Source organism: Dromiciops gliroides, chromosome 2 (genome assembly GCF_019393635.1).
Source record: "Dromiciops gliroides isolate mDroGli1 chromosome 2, mDroGli1.pri, whole genome shotgun sequence".
In the NCBI taxonomy this organism is placed as follows: Eukaryota; Metazoa; Chordata; class Mammalia; order Microbiotheria; family Microbiotheriidae; genus Dromiciops; species Dromiciops gliroides.
In genome coordinates this window covers 448,800,872-448,818,261 of record NC_057862.1, presented here as the reverse complement: position 1 = coordinate 448,818,261, position 17,390 = coordinate 448,800,872, and the positions used below count along the sequence as shown (strand labels likewise).

Genomic DNA, 17,390 nt, shown 5'->3' with positions numbered 1-17,390 from the left:
GGAAGATCAGTTGAAAGAACTGGAAATACTTATCCTGGAGAAGACTTGTGGGAGAAAATGATAATTGTCTTCAAGTACTTGGAAGGTCCTCAGGGATCAAACTTTTTCTGCTTGGCCATATAGAGCATAACAAGAAGCACTGAATAAGTCTCATAGGAGGAAATTTTACTTTAAAGAAAAATAATTAGATCTCTTCAAATGTAGAATGGACATCATTTGGAGGTGTCATGGGTTCCCCCTTCCTCAGGTATGGGTTGAACTAGGTAGCCACCTAGGTCCCTCCCAGCTCTGAAACTCTGGAATGTGAATTGGATAGCCCATTAAGTTAACAGAAATGTTCATCACCATCAACAATAACAACAAAGACATTAATGAGTGCTTATTTACTGTACCCTTCTAGTCTCTATGAGTTATAAGGCATAATCCTTTTCCCAAGGAAGCTTATCTAGTTAGAAATCAGTGGTTAAAAGTTGACTAAACTAAGTCTTCCTTTATAGAAATGAGTAACAAATTATCAAGGTATACTGCTCCCTCTTTATTCTCTCTTTTCCCCACATCTCCTCCAGGCAAAATTCATATAGGTAATAAAGAACATTATCCTTTATCCAGAAAAACACAAAGTTGTCACTGAACTACGAATGAATATGGTTTGACATTTGCCTTAGCCCTCTACATGCTATCTCCATTGTCCCCCCCACAGGTCCCTTCACAGATGTTGTCACCACCAACCTAAAGCTGGGCAACCCTTCTGACCGAAATGTGTGCTTTAAAGTGAAGACTACCGCACCCCGCCGGTACTGTGTGAGACCCAATAGTGGAATTATTGATGCAGGAACATCAATCAATGTGTCTGGTAAGTGTCAAAGTCATAGGTGGTTAAATGGGCATTTCAAGGATGGCCTCTGGAAGATATTCCCCTCTTCCCCCCCACATTGTGCTTGTTCCCCTTTGTCACTCTTCTGTCAAGCCCTCGTGCCCCAAAAGGAGGGAAGAAGGTCTTTGCAGTGGGAGAAGAAATGAACAGGAATTTAAGATAATGGATTTAGATTTAAAAGGACCCTTAGAGAAAGTTCCACATCTGCATTTCAGAGACCCCATGGTACAATGGAAAGAACACTCCATTTGAAGTCCAAGGCCCTGTGTTTGGAACCTTGATTTCCCCTTTGTTGGCCTCACTTTTCCCCTATACAAAACTGGGAAACTGGATTAGAGAGTTTCTGAAGGCCCTTGCTTAGCTTTTACTTTTACTTTTACATTTTAAAGGCCTTTTTAATGTTTACAGCCTTCATGCCTCAATGGTTAGAGCAAACTTAAAAAGGAAAACAAAGAGTTCATTTCAGGATAGATTCAGTTTACAATCCCTCAAAGAGTAACATGTTCTTTGGCAATAAGTAAGAGCCTAAATAAACTTGATAATTTTGCTTTGTGGAAAAAGTTAAATGAAAATATTTTCTTCTCTTTCTGAAATTAATTCTTATGTAATTTATTACTTATTGGAAGTTGTTGGGAGTTAGACTGTATTCAGGTCTGGTAATTTGGAATGTTTCTAAAGACCTTCCTTATTTTTCCTATAATAAAATGTTGGTCATCTTTTCAAAAGTATGGCTTCTGAAGAACTATGGGTATTATGTCCAAATTGTGAGTGGTATTTTTTTTAAAGTAATAAACATTTTTATTTATAGTTTTGGGCTCCAGTTTTTATCCCTCCCCTCCCTGAGGCAGTAAACAATCAGATATAGGTCATACATATACAATTATGTAAAACATTACCATATTAGTAATTTTATATAAGAAAGCTTGAATAAAAGAAAAAAATGAAAGAAAGTGAAAAATAGCATGCTTCAGGAACTGTGTTCCATCAATATCAGTTCTTTTCTTTGGAGATGGATAGTATGTTTCATCAATAGTCCTTTGGGATTGTCTTGGATCATTGTATTATTGTATTGTTGAGAATAGTCAGATCTTTCACAGTTCATCAAACAATATTGCTGTCTCTGTGTACAATGTTCTCTTGGTTCTGCTCACTTCACAATATATCATTTCACACGTCTTTCCAGGCCTTTCTGAAGTCATCCTGCTTGTCATTTCTTATAGCACAATAATATTCCATCACCATCATATACCCCAGCTTGTTTGGCCAATTCCCAATTGATGGGCATTCCTTTGATTTCCAATTCTTAGCCACCACAAAAAGAGCAGCTATAAATATTTTTTTTCAAATAGGTCTTTTTTTGGGGGGGAGGGGAATGTCTTTGGGATATAAACCTAGCTGTGGTACTGCTGGATCAAAGGGTATGCACAGTTTTATAGCACTTTGGACATAGTTCCAAACTGTTCTCTCCAGAATCGTTGGATCTTTTCACAACTCCACCAACAATGGATTAACATCCCAGCTTTCCCACATCCATTCCAATATCCAATATTTTTCAGTTTTGTTATATTTGTCAGTGAGTGGTATTTTAAAATTATGAAGAACTAGGTGATTGAATTTTTGACATTTCTACAATGAATTACTTCAGTTCCTCTTAGACTATATTATGGGTGTTTCTTTTTTGTTTGTTTTTCTATACTTTTAAGACTGATATAAGACAGTCATCATCTATATCATTGCTGCAAACTAATTTGGCGAAAGAATTTGGTGAAAGAATTAACAGAGCATGGTAGACAGCTAGGTGGCATAGTAGAGTCTGAAAAACCTGAATTCAAATCCTTTATCAGATACTGTCAGATAACTGTGTGACCCTGGGCAAGTTCTATAATTCCTCTTGGGTTCAGTTTCCTCATTTATAAAATGGGATAATAATAGCACTAACCCCCCAGAATTGTGGTAGGGATCATAAAATAATGTTAAAGCAGTTTGTAAAACATAAAGTACTATGTAAATGCTAGTTGTTGTTATTATGAACACTCTGAGGCTTGAATTAACAGAACTATATATTTACTCACTTGAGTGGTCAGTGATACCTGTCATAAAGCAGAAGTTGAGGGTATCTTTGGAAGATATTAAGGATTTTTTTTCTAAACTGAATATATGGGGGGGGGTTGTGTTGGTTTTTGTTTTTTTGTTTTTTTGTTTTTGCGGGGCAATTGGGGTTAAGTGACTTGCCCAGGGTCACACAGCTAGTAAGTGTTAAGTGTCTGAGGTCGGATTTGAATTCAGGTCCTCCTGAATACAGGGCTGGTGTTTTATCCACTGCACCACCTAGCAGCCCCTGAATATATGTTTTTGATACAAGCTGAAATAACATTAGAATTAGTAAGGGAAAGGGGCATAAGCCTCTGGTACCTCAAGCTTATCAGTTATACAAGAATAATTAAGCTCAGACCATGTTGGAGAGAAAGGGCTTAATTCTATGCATTCATGTCCTACTTCTATAAGAGTCCTCCTACATCAGTCTATTCACCTTCACACATTGCCTCTTGTTCCTGATGCTGCATCGAGAGAAAAGACCACTCACTGTCTACCTCTTAATTCATTTGTACCCCAGCCCTCAGGCCTGTGTTTTGCCTTCTCTGATCTCTTCCCTCCATTTGTCACTCAGGAAAGAGAGCTTTTCTTCTTCCATCTGTTCCCAGACAATTATTACTGTCACTATATCCAAGTTTTCTCATGGAACTTATATCCCCTGAGAAACCAAGGTTCTTTAGAATATAGTTTAGGAAACACTAATGGAGTATTCTCTATATGTTGTGGAAAGATGACCAGATATGGAGTTAGAAAACCTGGGTTCAAATCCCAGCTGTCATTTGCTAAATGTATGACTTTGAGTAAGTCATTTTATCTTTTTGGACCTCATTTTCTTCCTCTCTAAAATGAGAGGGTTATGCAAGATGATTTATAAGATTTATTTGGGGCAGGTAGGTGTTGAATGCACTGAGCACTAGGCCTATAGTCAGAAAGACCAGACCTCAGAAACTTACTAGCTTTGTGACCCTGGGCAAGGCACTTAATCCCTGCCTGCATAAAACTGGAGAAGGAAATGGCAAACCACTGCAATATCTTTGCTAAGAAAACCCCATGGACAGTTGGTCCCCAGGATCACAAAGAGTTGGACAAGACTAAAAGACTTAATAACAAGAAGATTCATTTAATGCTAACATTCCATGATTCTATAAACATTTATTCCCTGAATCTAGTAGTATGAGATTGAATGGGCTCCTTACAGGGTTCCCTTCCCTTTCCTATATTTTCTACTCTCTCCTCTACTCAGTCTTTCTGTTATACTTGGGCTTCTAAATCAGAGTGTGAAGAAAAAGAGAAAAACAATAAGAAGCCAGGAAGTTTGGAAAGAATGGAATTAGAGCCTTGGTTTCTTTGCTTCTGCCACTTAATCCTAATAGTTCCTTGTAAAACACTCTTGTTGTCCAAATAGAATTTAAGTATAATCACAATCAGCAGATTAGAATTACTGATTTTAATAACCAGGTCCTTTATTTTATCCATAATAAAGCTGAGAGGGAAAGACAGAGGCCAGCAACATGGTGTGCACTGCTGAATACTGTGTTCTTTAAAAGCCTCCATATAATGTGCATCTTAATAATGTGTCACTTTTGAGAACCAGGTATGCTGAAAGCCAAATTTTTCAATATCTATTATATTCAAAGCACTGTACTTAGTGATGGGACTACAAAGGCTCATATACCCTCATATTTATACATATAAGATTAGTACAAAGTAATCTGAGGAAAAGAGAGCATTAACTGTTGGGGAGAATTTAGGAAGACATCACTGAAGAGCTAAGGAATGTGAGGATTCCAGGAGTCTGTTCTAGACATAAAGAAGACCTTGTACCAGGTCTGGCTTATGTTAAATTTTTAGTATACTAAAACCCACAGAACTTTTTCAGAATGGCTGCTGTATAATCATACCATCTTATATTTTTAAAGTTGTTTGGGTTTTTTTTAATGCCCAAATGCAAGACTTTACATTTATCCCCATTTAATTTCATTTAATTGGCTTTAACCCAGAGCTATAGGCCAAAGGTATCAAACACACTGCCCACAACACTCCTGAGTAGAATTCCCAGGTGGGGCCGGGGACTAGATTAAAATGTAATTGGGGGGACGGCTAGGTGGCGCAGTGGATAAAGCACCGGCCCTGGAGTCAGGAGTACCTGAGTTCAAATCCGGTCTCAGACACTTAACACTTACTAGCTGTGTGACCCTGGGCAAGTCACTTAACCCCAATTGCCTCACTAAAAAAAAAAAAAGTAATTGGGAAATATTTAACAAAATGAATAAAAATACAATACAATGTAGATAATGTTGATATGTGGGGTTTTTTTTTTAAGTTATGTGAGGCCTATAGGGAAACTTATGTTTTGTTTAGTGCCATCCCCACCTTTCTATTAAAGTTTAAAACCATTGCTCTAGCCTGTCAAAGTCTTTTGAATCACTATTTTTTCCTACCATATTAGCTTTCTTTTCGAGTGTTGTATCTTATCATCAGCTAATTTGATAAGTTTATACCATCTGTGCCTTTATCCAATAATTGACAAAATGTTAACATAGGACCAAGCACAGAGATCCCTGGGGTACTCATGCAGACCCATATTGACATTGAACCATAAATAAATAAATACTCTTTTAATCCCGACATCCAACTAGTTCTGAATCCATCTTATTGTATTCCATGTGTATCTCTTCATTTTCTCTACAAGAGCAATATGAATTGGGGTGGTCCACAATGTAGATATGAGTGGTGGAGGCAGTTGAAGACTGAGGAAAAAAGATAACTGTATTGAGCAGTCAGGGAGTCATTGATTGTGAGGAATTATCCCTGCTTCTAAAAAGAAAGAAAATCTTGGTATTTAAAAAACCCCAGGGGCAGCTAGGTGGCGCAATGGATAGAGCATGGGCCCTGGAGTCAGGAGGACCTGACTTCAAATCCAGCCTCAGACCTTAACTCTTACTAGCTGTGTGACCCTGGGCAAGTCATTTAACCCCAATTGCCTCACCAAAACAAAACAACCCAGTGAGGTGAGAGGAAGGATGTTTCACTTCAAGGGGTCATTTAAGAAAGCATCCCCTGGTGAATGAATTAAGGAGAAATGTAATGCACCATATGCTACTTAAAGCTAGACCTCAGAGAAAAGAATTACTGAAAACACAAGGTGAAAGGGAGGTCAGAGACCATCTAGGCCAGCGGAACCCTGTTCTTTTACAGATGAAACTACAGCCCAGAGCCAGTAAGTGACTCGCATCACCTAGGTCTGCTAAATCCCAATCCTGCATTCTCTCCACCATATTAGACTGCCTGTCAGAATTTATGGAAGGTGTTTGCCATTTGAGCAAACATGAATGAGAAGCAGTGTGGCGTAGTGCATAGAGAGCCAACCTTTAGAATCAGGAAGACCTAGGTTCAAGTCTGTCCTCTGGCATGTGCTATCTAGGTAACCCAGAGCCAACCACTTCTCTTGGTACCTCTGGCAACTTTCTAAGACTGAAAGTTGCAGATTCAGGTGAATTGGAAGAAGGCATTTCTTCACTCAGAGTTCCCTCATGCCACTGAAATCACAGCTGTCCCCCACCCCAGAAAGAAGAAATGCATGAAAGATGTCATCTTAAAAAGTACATATATCCTCTTTCTGTAAATATTTGTTATATATGTTATATAACATGTGTTATATATAAAATATAGTCTGCAATACTATATATTAGTATATGCTATGTAAAATATAATATAAAATTCTACTTGCTATTTCTTGACTTGCCCTACTCACCACAAGGAATGTTGCAACACATGAGAAAAAAGCATCTGGAGCATTATTTTGCTCTCATTTCTGAAAAATCCCTGAGATAAAGGAGTAGATAGTGTGTGAGAGAGCGAGTGTGGGGGGGGGGTCTGTATTTCAAATTTATCTTATTAACTAATTCTCTCTCCCACCCCTCCCATACTGTCAAGAGAATGATGTTGTCTGGTTATGCAGCTGGCCAGGGAACCAGGCTTTGAGAATTCTATAAATCAGTGGTATGATCTGGGGAAGCCAGGCTTCTGAGCTGTCAGGTAGTCACCAGAAACACTGTAAGGACTTCTCAGCTTTCAGGCTAACCTGATATTCACAGGAGGTTACATAATGCTTCAAGAAAATTCAAGACCCGTGATATCATATTACTTTGAACTCTAGAGTACCTTTCATTGAAGTATTGAAAAGCAGCTGTTGGCATGGCTGGGGTGGGGGGGTCAGTAAGCATTTTGGGGGGGGGTTGGTTTTTGGGGGGGTTTTTTATGATCCACATCACAGAATCAAGCAAAATGAATTTTGTTATTCTGTTTTTGTTACCTTGTGAGTGAGTGAGCCAAGTGTATTAAAATGTGCCCTCAGGTGAAAGGATGATTCCTGACCTTGGGCCCTTGGACCCATAATGAGTAGCACTTGTCTGGCATCTGTGGTGGTGGTGGTGGTGGTGGTGGTTTGGGTGTCTATCCATTCACATTCTGTCATACTGTCTTAGGAAATGAAAAGGCCTGAGTTAGGAAGTACAGCAGTCTCTGAGAGGGCAGAGCTTTTTTTGTAGAAAGTTAGGCAACCCTCCCTAACTGGAATAAAAGCCCCAATCTTGGTCTCTTCATCCTCACCCTGAGCATTAAATTAAACTTGGATTTGAATCACGTCTTTATGTGCATGTTTATGTATTTGGAGAGCACATGTTTTCTGGTTTACAAAGTGCTTTCGTACATTGTCTCAGGCAGGAATTAGAGTTGTCGCCTTTTTATTGGCGAAGAATCAGGCTTCTCAAGGTTAGGTGATTTGCCCACATCTTAAAGCTATCAAGTATTCTAGTCCAAGGCATTTGACTCAAAGTCTACAGTGCTTCCCACTATTTTATAACAGCCTATATTTTGGGGTCTCAGGAAAATGAGCAGTCAGGTAGAAATAATGGAGGGAGAGTTTGAAGTCCAAAGCAAACAAAACTTGGTAGTAATTGCTTAATTGCCTTTTCTATTTAGCCATAATTGCCCTTATAAAAATATGCTTTCTCCACCTCCCCCCCCCCGGAAAAAAAACCACAACTCAAAATCAATCTCTTTTGAGAGATATTGTACTAAACTGGATTGAGAACTGGTTAGGCAGACCTGATGTACTGATTATGTAATGCTGGGTGAGTCACTTCTCTCATTGCCCGCAGACAATTCTGTTAAGACTTCTAAGTTCCAGGGGGCAGCTAGGTGGCACAGTGGATAAAGCACTGGTCCTGGATTCAGGAGGACCCGAGTTCACATCCAGCCTCAGACACTTGACACTTACTAGCTGTGTGACCCTGGGCAAATTAGATAACCCCAATTGCCTCACCAAAAACAAAACAAAACAAAACAAAAACAAAAAACCCTAATTGGAAATATTTTTGTGATGGTCATTTTTGTTTTAAATTTCGAAGAGATGTTAGGTTTATAACTCTGCTAGCTGAGTGTGAGTGATTCTCATCCCCCCCCCCCACCCTGCCCCCATGTCTGCCAGTAGATGAAGTGGTAAAATTGTAGGTCTATAAAGAATGCCTACATTTTTTGTAATATGCCAAGTTTAACATTTTTTTGGTAACCTTCACTGAATTCTGATTTCCCCAAAGCAACTAGTGTTCTGTTATTTGCAGTTCTGTTTTACATTTTAGTTGTACATGCGTTTCCCAAAGGAGGAAATTCAGAATATGAGAGGGGGAGGAGAGCATGAGAAAGAGAACAGCTACACTTTATTCTGTGATCCCAAGGAGTTAAAAAAAATTGTTAGAGTTATTTTTTAAACCTGTTGTTGAAATGTTTTAAATTTAAATTCAAAGAATTGAAGATGAGCATAGTGCTGTCTTTTTTTAGCAGTTTTAAATTACATAATTAATATAAAGTTCTCCCAGGCATAGCCTGAGGAGGAGAGCAGCAGCTCTTTCTCTCAGAATGATGACTTTGGCCAATTAGAGTGTTCTTTGCAGTTTATAATTCATCCTCTTGAGATTTTGCTGACTCTGCTTATTTGGGCTGCTTAGTTGATCAGGAGTGGCCAATGCTGGACATTGGTCTTTTATGAGAAGTGCCAGAGATCTAAGTGTGCAAAGCTTTTAGACAACCAGGAATTCATTTGTCAGAAAAAAAATGCTGATAGTGAAAGCTGAATTTGGGAGGTTTATCTTTTTCACCGCTACATTCTTTTTCTTTATCTTTCCATTGATAGAATTTGCTTTGAAGTTGACTACTGAGAGAGAGAGAGAGAGAGAGAGAGAGAGAGAGAGAGAGAGAGAGAGAGAGAGAGAGAAAGGCAATAGAAGGTTTTCATAAACTAACCATATCACTGTCAGAAAAGAGTAACCCACACTGGTGCTTAAAATACTTATTTGATATGACTTTGACCAGAAAAGTTCAATTTAAGTGTGCTTTAAAAAAAAAAAGTTATAGTGCTCAAGAAGTATCCATTCTGTTCTCCAACAGTGTTTCAAGGTATCTAGGTTCTCAGGGTATCATCATTATAGACAATCTGTAACCAGCAAACGAATACCTCACACTGATCTAGGGATCATTTATCTGGCAGTCTAAGCTCTGAAATAAACAGCCAAGAACCAACAAAGTAACACAAAATAGAATCCCTGAAGTACATGCCCTTTACTCATAAGAGAATCAGCCCTTCCTTCAAAACCTATTTACTCTTAATTTACACATAGTGTAAATAACTGTGATTACGTGATTTCCCATTCACTAGCAGATTTGAAAATGAAGTAGGCACAGAGTGACAAGTGGCAGTCTCATTAAAGAAACAGAAAAGTAATAAACAGACTTTTTAATATTAAATAGTAGCTATCTGGGGCCATTCATACAGGAGCTCACAGACTTACACATCTGTAAAATGGAAAGAATGATAGCATCTCCCTCACAGGGTTGTTGTAAGAATAAAATGAGATAACAGATACAATGCTTTGCAGACCCTACAATGCTGTATAAATGCTGGTTATTATTAATCAATAAGCATTTATTAAGTACTTACTTTGTGTCAAGCACGGTGCTGGATGCTAAGGATTTAAAGCAAATATCAGTCAGTCATTTCTTTGAGGAGCTTATAGTCTTGCAGGAAGAAGTAGACAAGCAACTGGGGGAATTAGGAAAGGCTTTGTGTAGAAGGTCCAGTCAGATCAAATCAAGAAGCATTTATTAAGTGTCGGGCAAAGTGCTTAATAAATAGTACAAGGAAAGGTAGCACTTGAGCTGAAATTTGATGTAAATAAAGGCATAGTGATTGAAGATGAAGTTTCTTGTAAGATGTCTGGTTCATCTGAACCCTAAAGGGAAGAAAGATATTTTGTGTGTGTGTGTGTGTGTGTATGTGTGTAAAATGTAAATGTAAAAAGGCTACAAAGGTAGGTTGCTATCAGGTTGTGGAGGACTTTAAATGACCCCCCCCCAAGAAATTTCTATTTGATCCTAGAGGTAATAGGCAGTCATTACAGTTTGAATAGAAATCTGGGTAACATGGTCAGACCTGTACTTTAGGAAAATCATTGTGGCCCTAGGTGGAGGGTGGATTGAATGAGGAGAAATTTGAGGCAAAGAGACCATTAGGAAACCATTGTAGTAGTCCAAGAGTGGTGATGAGGGTCATAACTTGGATGGAAGTGGTGTGAGTACAGAGATGAGGATAGGTATAAGAGGCAAAGCACAATTTGAAAATAAGTCAGTATATAATATACTGGAGGTGTATGAGGGGTAGGTATGACCACAGTATGAGTGGGGGAAAGGAAAGGAGACAGATGAGAACTAAAGAATTGCAGAACTATAAAATAAAGTTGGATAAAGAGAGTGGGTCCAAATTGTTGTAAACCATTTTAAAAAGCCAGGCATGATTGTTTAAATTTTTTGTAATAGAGAGCCCATAGTAGGTTCTTGAATTAGTGAGGAAGTTGTGTTTTAGGAAAATTAATCTTTCTGAAATTTGTTCAGATGCCAGGGAGTCAAAAGCAATTGTAGCAATCTAGATATAAAGAGATAAAGGACCTGGACTTAGATGGTGGTGATGAGAATGGAAAGGAAAATAAGAACATGAGAGACATTTTAGAAGTGTACTGCGTCACCTAGGTTATACTTTAGGTCACTGGACAAGAAAAATGTCACTTGTTTAGGTTCCTTTGGGAATTTCATTTGATCAATTCATAATTTCTTCTAGACTTACTATGTTTTTTGGAAGTCGTACATGTTCTGAGTTACTTTTCTTCCTTTGAGTAAAGTCTTCAACTCCTGGACCCAAAGACACTCTACGGTAAAAGCTTTTTTGGTAATTTTTATTTAAGTAAACATTGTATATAGCAAAGGCATTCAGTTGGATAAGGAGTGTCCCATAATCATCACCCTGCTAAAATTAGTAGTAGCTGATGTTCGTGCATGCAGACATTCTCATTTCATCCTCATAACAAATCTGTATGTATTTATAAGTATTCCCATTTTACAGATGAAGAAATTGAAGGTCATAAAAGTTATGCTTTGCTTCTTGATCTTGCATTGGAATTGAGACTTGAATCCATGCCTCTCCTCACACTACATCCAGCTCTTTTTCTGCAGCATGCTAAGTGGCACAGTGGGTAGAGGACCAGGCCTGGAGTAAGGAAGACATGAGCTCAAATCTGGCCTTAAACACTTTGTAGCTGTATGACCCAGACTTATCTCTGTTTGCCTCAGTGTCCTGATCCAGAGAAGAAAATGGCAAGCCACTCCAACATCTTTGCCAAGAAAATCCCAAATGGTATCACAAAAAGTCAGACAAGACTGAAATGACTAAACAAGAAGAAGCTGTCTAAAAACGTGCCTCAATTAATACTGTGGCAGTATCTTTTGATCAGTTAAGATAGGTTTTAATTTCGTAAATTCAAGTCAAATAATGGACATGTTCTTGCTTTTTATAGCCTGTTATGCAAGAATCACATTTAATTTGTCACAATTTACATACATGCAACTGGAAGAATAAAGGATTATGTTATTTAAACTTTAATGTTCTTTCTTACACAGTTCTTGCTGGTAGATTATAAGCAGGTTGGTTTTGACATAAAATAACAGAGCCAAAAAATGTAAATTTGAACTTATTCTATTGCTAAGCAAAAGGCAGAGTATTAAGGTACCTTGAAAGGTCCTGAAGTTTCAGGAAGTTTATATGGCTATTTGACTTCTTAAACTAGCTATCATTCCTTCGATCAGGAGTCCCAAGAAAGAACCATTAATGATTCTGAATTAACCCTTAATCATCCTTTCTTTCTTTCTCTTACCCCTCACCCTCCCAGTCATTGCTTAAATCTGCAGTAGTGGGGAAAATCCTGGAAGTTCACAGGCTTGCCACAATTTCCATTCATACTTTAAAGGTTTTTATAGTGACATTCTTGTAATTCTATTATATGACATCGACATTTATATTTCATAAGTATTCTAATTCTGGGAGGGAAATCTGATACCCTCCTGCTGAGCTACTTGATAAGGTAATCTGTTACCATGAGCAACTAACTGCTAACTTAGAGTGCAGTATTCACATTCCTGATCACTTGAAATCCCTGGGGCTGTAGAAGAGTTTCCTCCTTAAATTTCTAAATCTAGCTGTGCAAATTATAACATTTGATCATAGAGGGTTTGACCTGAACGTTGGAAACCATCTGGTCTAGTGGTATTCATTTGTAATTTTTCTTTTAATCAGTCCACAGCATTTTTTACTACCAGAGTAGTAAAACTTAAAAAAAAAAATGTGTAGTCTATGCCTAACTTCTCCCCATTCCCCTACCCCCAATCCACAAAAAGCACCTAGAAACAACTGCCATGGAAAATTATGGGGTTTTTTGTTGGAGGGAGGAGGTGTTTGATTTTTGTTTGTTTGTTTTTTGTTTTTTACCTGTCAGAAACATAGCTTTGGAAGCAAAACACTGATTTAGCAATAGGATCATAGTTTTACAGTTCAAGGGGGCCTTAAGAGTCTAATCCTCTTGTTTTGTAGGTAATGGAACTGAGGCTTAGAGAAGTTAGGGACAGTGTCACACAATAGTAGTAAAGCTAGCTAGTATTAGACCCCAAGTATCCTAGTCATGAATCCAGTGTTTCTTCCTTTGGATTGTCCATAAATTGAGAACAGCGCATTAAGTGAATCAATATCTGTGTCACCTGGTCAGTTGTTAGGCGATAATGGACAAAAAATTTGACTAGTTTCATGTTTTTGTTTGGACCTGGCCCTCGATTCAAAGAAGGGTCCCCTGAGATTGTTAACAACTTATATATAGACTCTTGTGTCATGGTCCCCCTGTGTCTTTCCTCTTAACACTAATTTGAAGCTCAGCAGCTAGACTTGGAAGGGAGGACCTTCTCCAGTAGCAATAGGGAACAACGTTGGGGATCCACATAGGTTTCTTATACTTGCATCCAGATTTAAAACCTTTGTGTTATCTCTACCCTTTGCTCTCCCTTAAATTCACATCAAATCAGTAAGCAGTTCTTGTCAACCCGACCTCCTCACCAGGCTCTATGCTAGTTTGAACCCTCATCACCTTTTCCCTAGACTATTGGGGGAGAGGGGTGAGGCAATTGGGGCTAAGTGAGTTGCCCAGGGTCACATAGCTAGTAAATGTCAAGTGTCTGAGGCTGGACTTGGACTCAGGTCCTCCTGAATCCAGGGCCACTGCTCTATCGACTGTGCCACCTAGCTGCCCTTCCCTATACTATTAAAGTTGCCTCCTCATTGGCCTCCCTGCCTCCAATCTCTCCTCTACAGTCTGTTCTTCACACAATAACCAAGTTGATAGTCTTATAACATAGGTCTGACTAAGGTACCATCCCTACTGAAAAGTCTTTAGTGGATATTAATAGCCTTTAGGAAGAAAAATATACAAGTCTACCATAAAACCACATATAATTTAGCTCCCACTTCCCATTCTTTAAGAAAAAAAAAATTTTTTTTATTCCAAACTTGGCAAACATTGAAAAACATGTGCATTTCCATATACAACAAACTGTAAAAAAGAGTATTTATTGTATGTGGAACTACAAGTCTCCATTACATATAGCTTGCATTTCTTCTCAGAATGATATAATTTCAGCACGGTTTCAAAGCTGTCTTGTTTCTGTCTTCCCTGAACCACCCTCTTTTCTGTGTATTTACAAAATTGCTTTTTCCTTCTTTCTTTATATCATTATTCCCCACTGGGGGGAAAATTCTTATAACAAATAGGAATAGTTAAGCAAAACAAATACATGTGCTGTCTCAATCTAGATTAAAGGCACACAGTGCCCCTCCTCTCCCCACTAAGCTCATTGTCAGGTGGTAGATAACATCCCACATACTTTTCCATCTACATTCTTTGTTCCAGTCAAACTGGTCTGTTAGCTCTTTCCTCAATGTGACATTCCTTCTCTACCTCCCTGTGGTTTCTCAGAAGTGATTCCCTATTATCTACAATGGTCTTCCTTCTCACTTCAGCAGTATATAATACCTGCCTTCCTTTCAAAATACAACTAAGGCATGCTTTCAACAAATGCATAGAATTTATTAAGTGCTTACTATGTGCTAAGCACTGAGCAAAATGGTGGACATACAAATACAAAATTGAGACAGATCCTGCCTTCAAAAAACCTTGCATTTTTAATGTGAGGCCTGCCTTAAATTTCCTCCCTCCGTGTCTCTGTCTCTGTCTCTGTCTCTCTCTCTCTCTGGAAGTAGGATTGTTTTTCTCATTCATTTCTGCTTTTGGATGTTGCTCTGGCATATCTGTGCATCTGCTACCAATTCAGTGGAATTCAGCAAACATTTATTAGTATCTTTTCTGTGCAGGGTATTGCATTAGATGCTGGGAAGGGGGATGAAAAGATGAAAAATTACAGACCCATCCTTCAGGGAGCTTGGATATTCTGGAAGGAATATGACATGTACATAGCATAGTACAAGGGAGAAGGGACAAAGACGAGATCCAGGAAAATTTGAGGACTGAGAAAACATTTTCAGTCAAAGATATCATGGAAAACGTTTCTCATAGAAGAAATGGAACCTGATCTGAGCTTTAAAAGAAAAGGAGTTGGGGAATGGAAGGACAAGGTGCTCATCCAGGCATTCGGGGGTGGGGAAGAAGGCATGAAGGTTGGAGGCAGTAGTTCCATTTGGAGAGGGTTTTGTGGTCCCTTACGAGCAGGCTGGAGAGAACATGAAGAAAACTAAGGCAGAAATAAGGCTAAAAAGAGGAGTTAGAGACTACCTTGTACGTAGTAATAAAGGTTTGTTAAATCGAGTTGGATTGAGACCAGATTATGGAAGTAACTTTATATTATATCTAATAGGAAGCTGTTGGATGTTTATGAGCCAGGGAACGTCTGAGTCAGACTTATCCATTAAGAACTGGAAAATGGCAAGCAAAGAATTTTATTTGGGGGTAAATGAGTTCAACTCTATAGTCCATCTCTCATGGGGATCAGGAACTTCAGGGCCAAGCTCTTGCTATTGACGCTTAGGTGAGAGATGCTGTGGCTTCCACTGGCACTGCACTGAGAAGACACATTCTGACTCATGGTTGCCAGCAATGACCTTGAGCACGTGGGAATTCTTTCCATTCAGGGATATAAGCTACCAGTAAAAAGTGTAGGAGCAAAAACAGACTTGGAAACTTGCAAACACTAATCACCGATTATGGTGTTGTAGGCATTTGGTTCCTAAGTGACCTCCTCCCTTCATCAACTGCTTATACACAGAGCAAAAGTGTTTCTTCTGGCATTTTAGCTGGATTAGGGCTTTCCGGTACTTTCTGACATGCAGATTTCTTCCCTTCCCCTACACTAATGCCCCCACCCAAAAGAAGAGTATCGAGACTGCCTAAAGACTAAGGATCTGAGCCCACCAACATTCAAGAAATGCTTAAACATCTACTATGTATTTGAGCACAGGGGTTGGGGGGGAGGGTATGTGTCCTGCCCTTCCTGAGCTTTCTAGTCAGGTAGAAAGCAAACATACAGGTCATTTTTGTGTATTGAATGAGATAATAATTGTAAAGCACTTACTTAACACAATGCCCGAGCACATGGTAAGCACTACATAAATGTTAACTATTATTAAGATTGTCGTTGATGATGCATGAGATCTAAAGGGAAAGATCTTTACTGCCTGAAGTGGATCTAGGAAAGTTTCATGTAAGAGAGGGCATTTTGAGTTGGGTTTTAAGAATAACATAAGGTTGTAGAGAGGGAGATGGAGGACATCTCATGGGGAACACTGTGAGCAAAGATACAGAGGCAGGAGTTATTTTAAATTTTAATATGTTCTAGAGCTGGAAGGGCCCTTAAGGATCATCTAGTGCAATCTTTCCCTTTGCAAATGTAGCAGCTGACTACCAGAGGTTAAGTAACTTACCTAAGATCGGATGTACATGGATATTAAGTAGAAGAGCTGGAATTTGAACCTATCCATTTGACTCCCAAGTGTTAGGGGTTTTTTTCTCTCCACTCTCCTGCCCTCATTGTGGAAAAGAACTGTTGGCATCTCCGACAAGTACAAGAGTGACCTACTAAGGTGTGAGTCTCCATCATGCATGTAGAAATGGGGTTTATATGAAATAGCAGTCAAATACTTATTGTTATATCAGTTATTATCTCAGCACTAACCTGAGGGAAATAATCCACAGACCCAACATTCGGGGAGCTGCAGGGCCACTTTCCTTCTTTAATATATAATGGGAGAAAGTCGAACTAAATGGGATCAGGGCTAGGTTCCTTATGGCATTTTCACCGTGTGATTTTATGAAGAAAATAAGGTGGGCGGCCGTAATGTAATTAAAGAATCTGAGAGAAGAAAATTACTTTCATATAAAGACATATGTTAAATACAGTTACCTCCGTTATAACAGTGGTCAACTGGCCTAACAACCATGCTATGGCAAACTTTTCCTCCCTGTAGTTCTATTTCAGAGGGTATCGTTTTACCCAAGGTATACCCACATTGATGTAATCAACCCTGCTTATCAAATATTGGCTTGGACTGTCTTACTGGACAAGATTTTCTTATGGAAAGAAAAATTTCATTACCATGTTTTCTCTTTTTCATTACCATATGATTGATCTATGTTAAAGATAGAATTTATTGGCATGAATGAAGTCTTTTTTCCTAAAAAGTATAACATGAATGCTGTTATTTTTTTTAAAATGAAGATATCCCTTTCCCTTCAGTGAGTAATAGAGGTGTGTTCCCTGGGTCGAAGAGGGGTGTGTGTGTGTGTGTGTGTGTATGGGTGTGTGTAAACCTAAGATGGTATTTTCTTATTTTCTTTCTTGGCCTTTCTTGGTACTCTGTTGTTCAGTTATTTCTGTCATGTCTGACTTCATGGCCCCATTTAGGGTTTGGGATTTTTTTGGCAAAGATACTGGAATGGTTGCCCATTTTCTTCTCCAGATGAAGAAACTGAGGCAAACAAGGTTA

At 38.7% G+C, this 17,390-nt stretch overlaps 1 protein-coding gene across 1 annotated transcript in view; it reads left to right on the top strand.

Moving 5' to 3' along the window:
* VAPB (VAMP associated protein B and C) overlaps nt 1-17,390 on the top strand; it is a 62,803-nt gene that overhangs the window by 31,423 nt on the left and 13,990 nt on the right. The window contains exon 2 of the mRNA XM_043989657.1: nt 701-853. Within this exon, the coding sequence (XP_043845592.1) occupies nt 701-853 (153 nt within the window). The remainder of the gene's footprint in view (nt 1-700; nt 854-17,390) is intronic.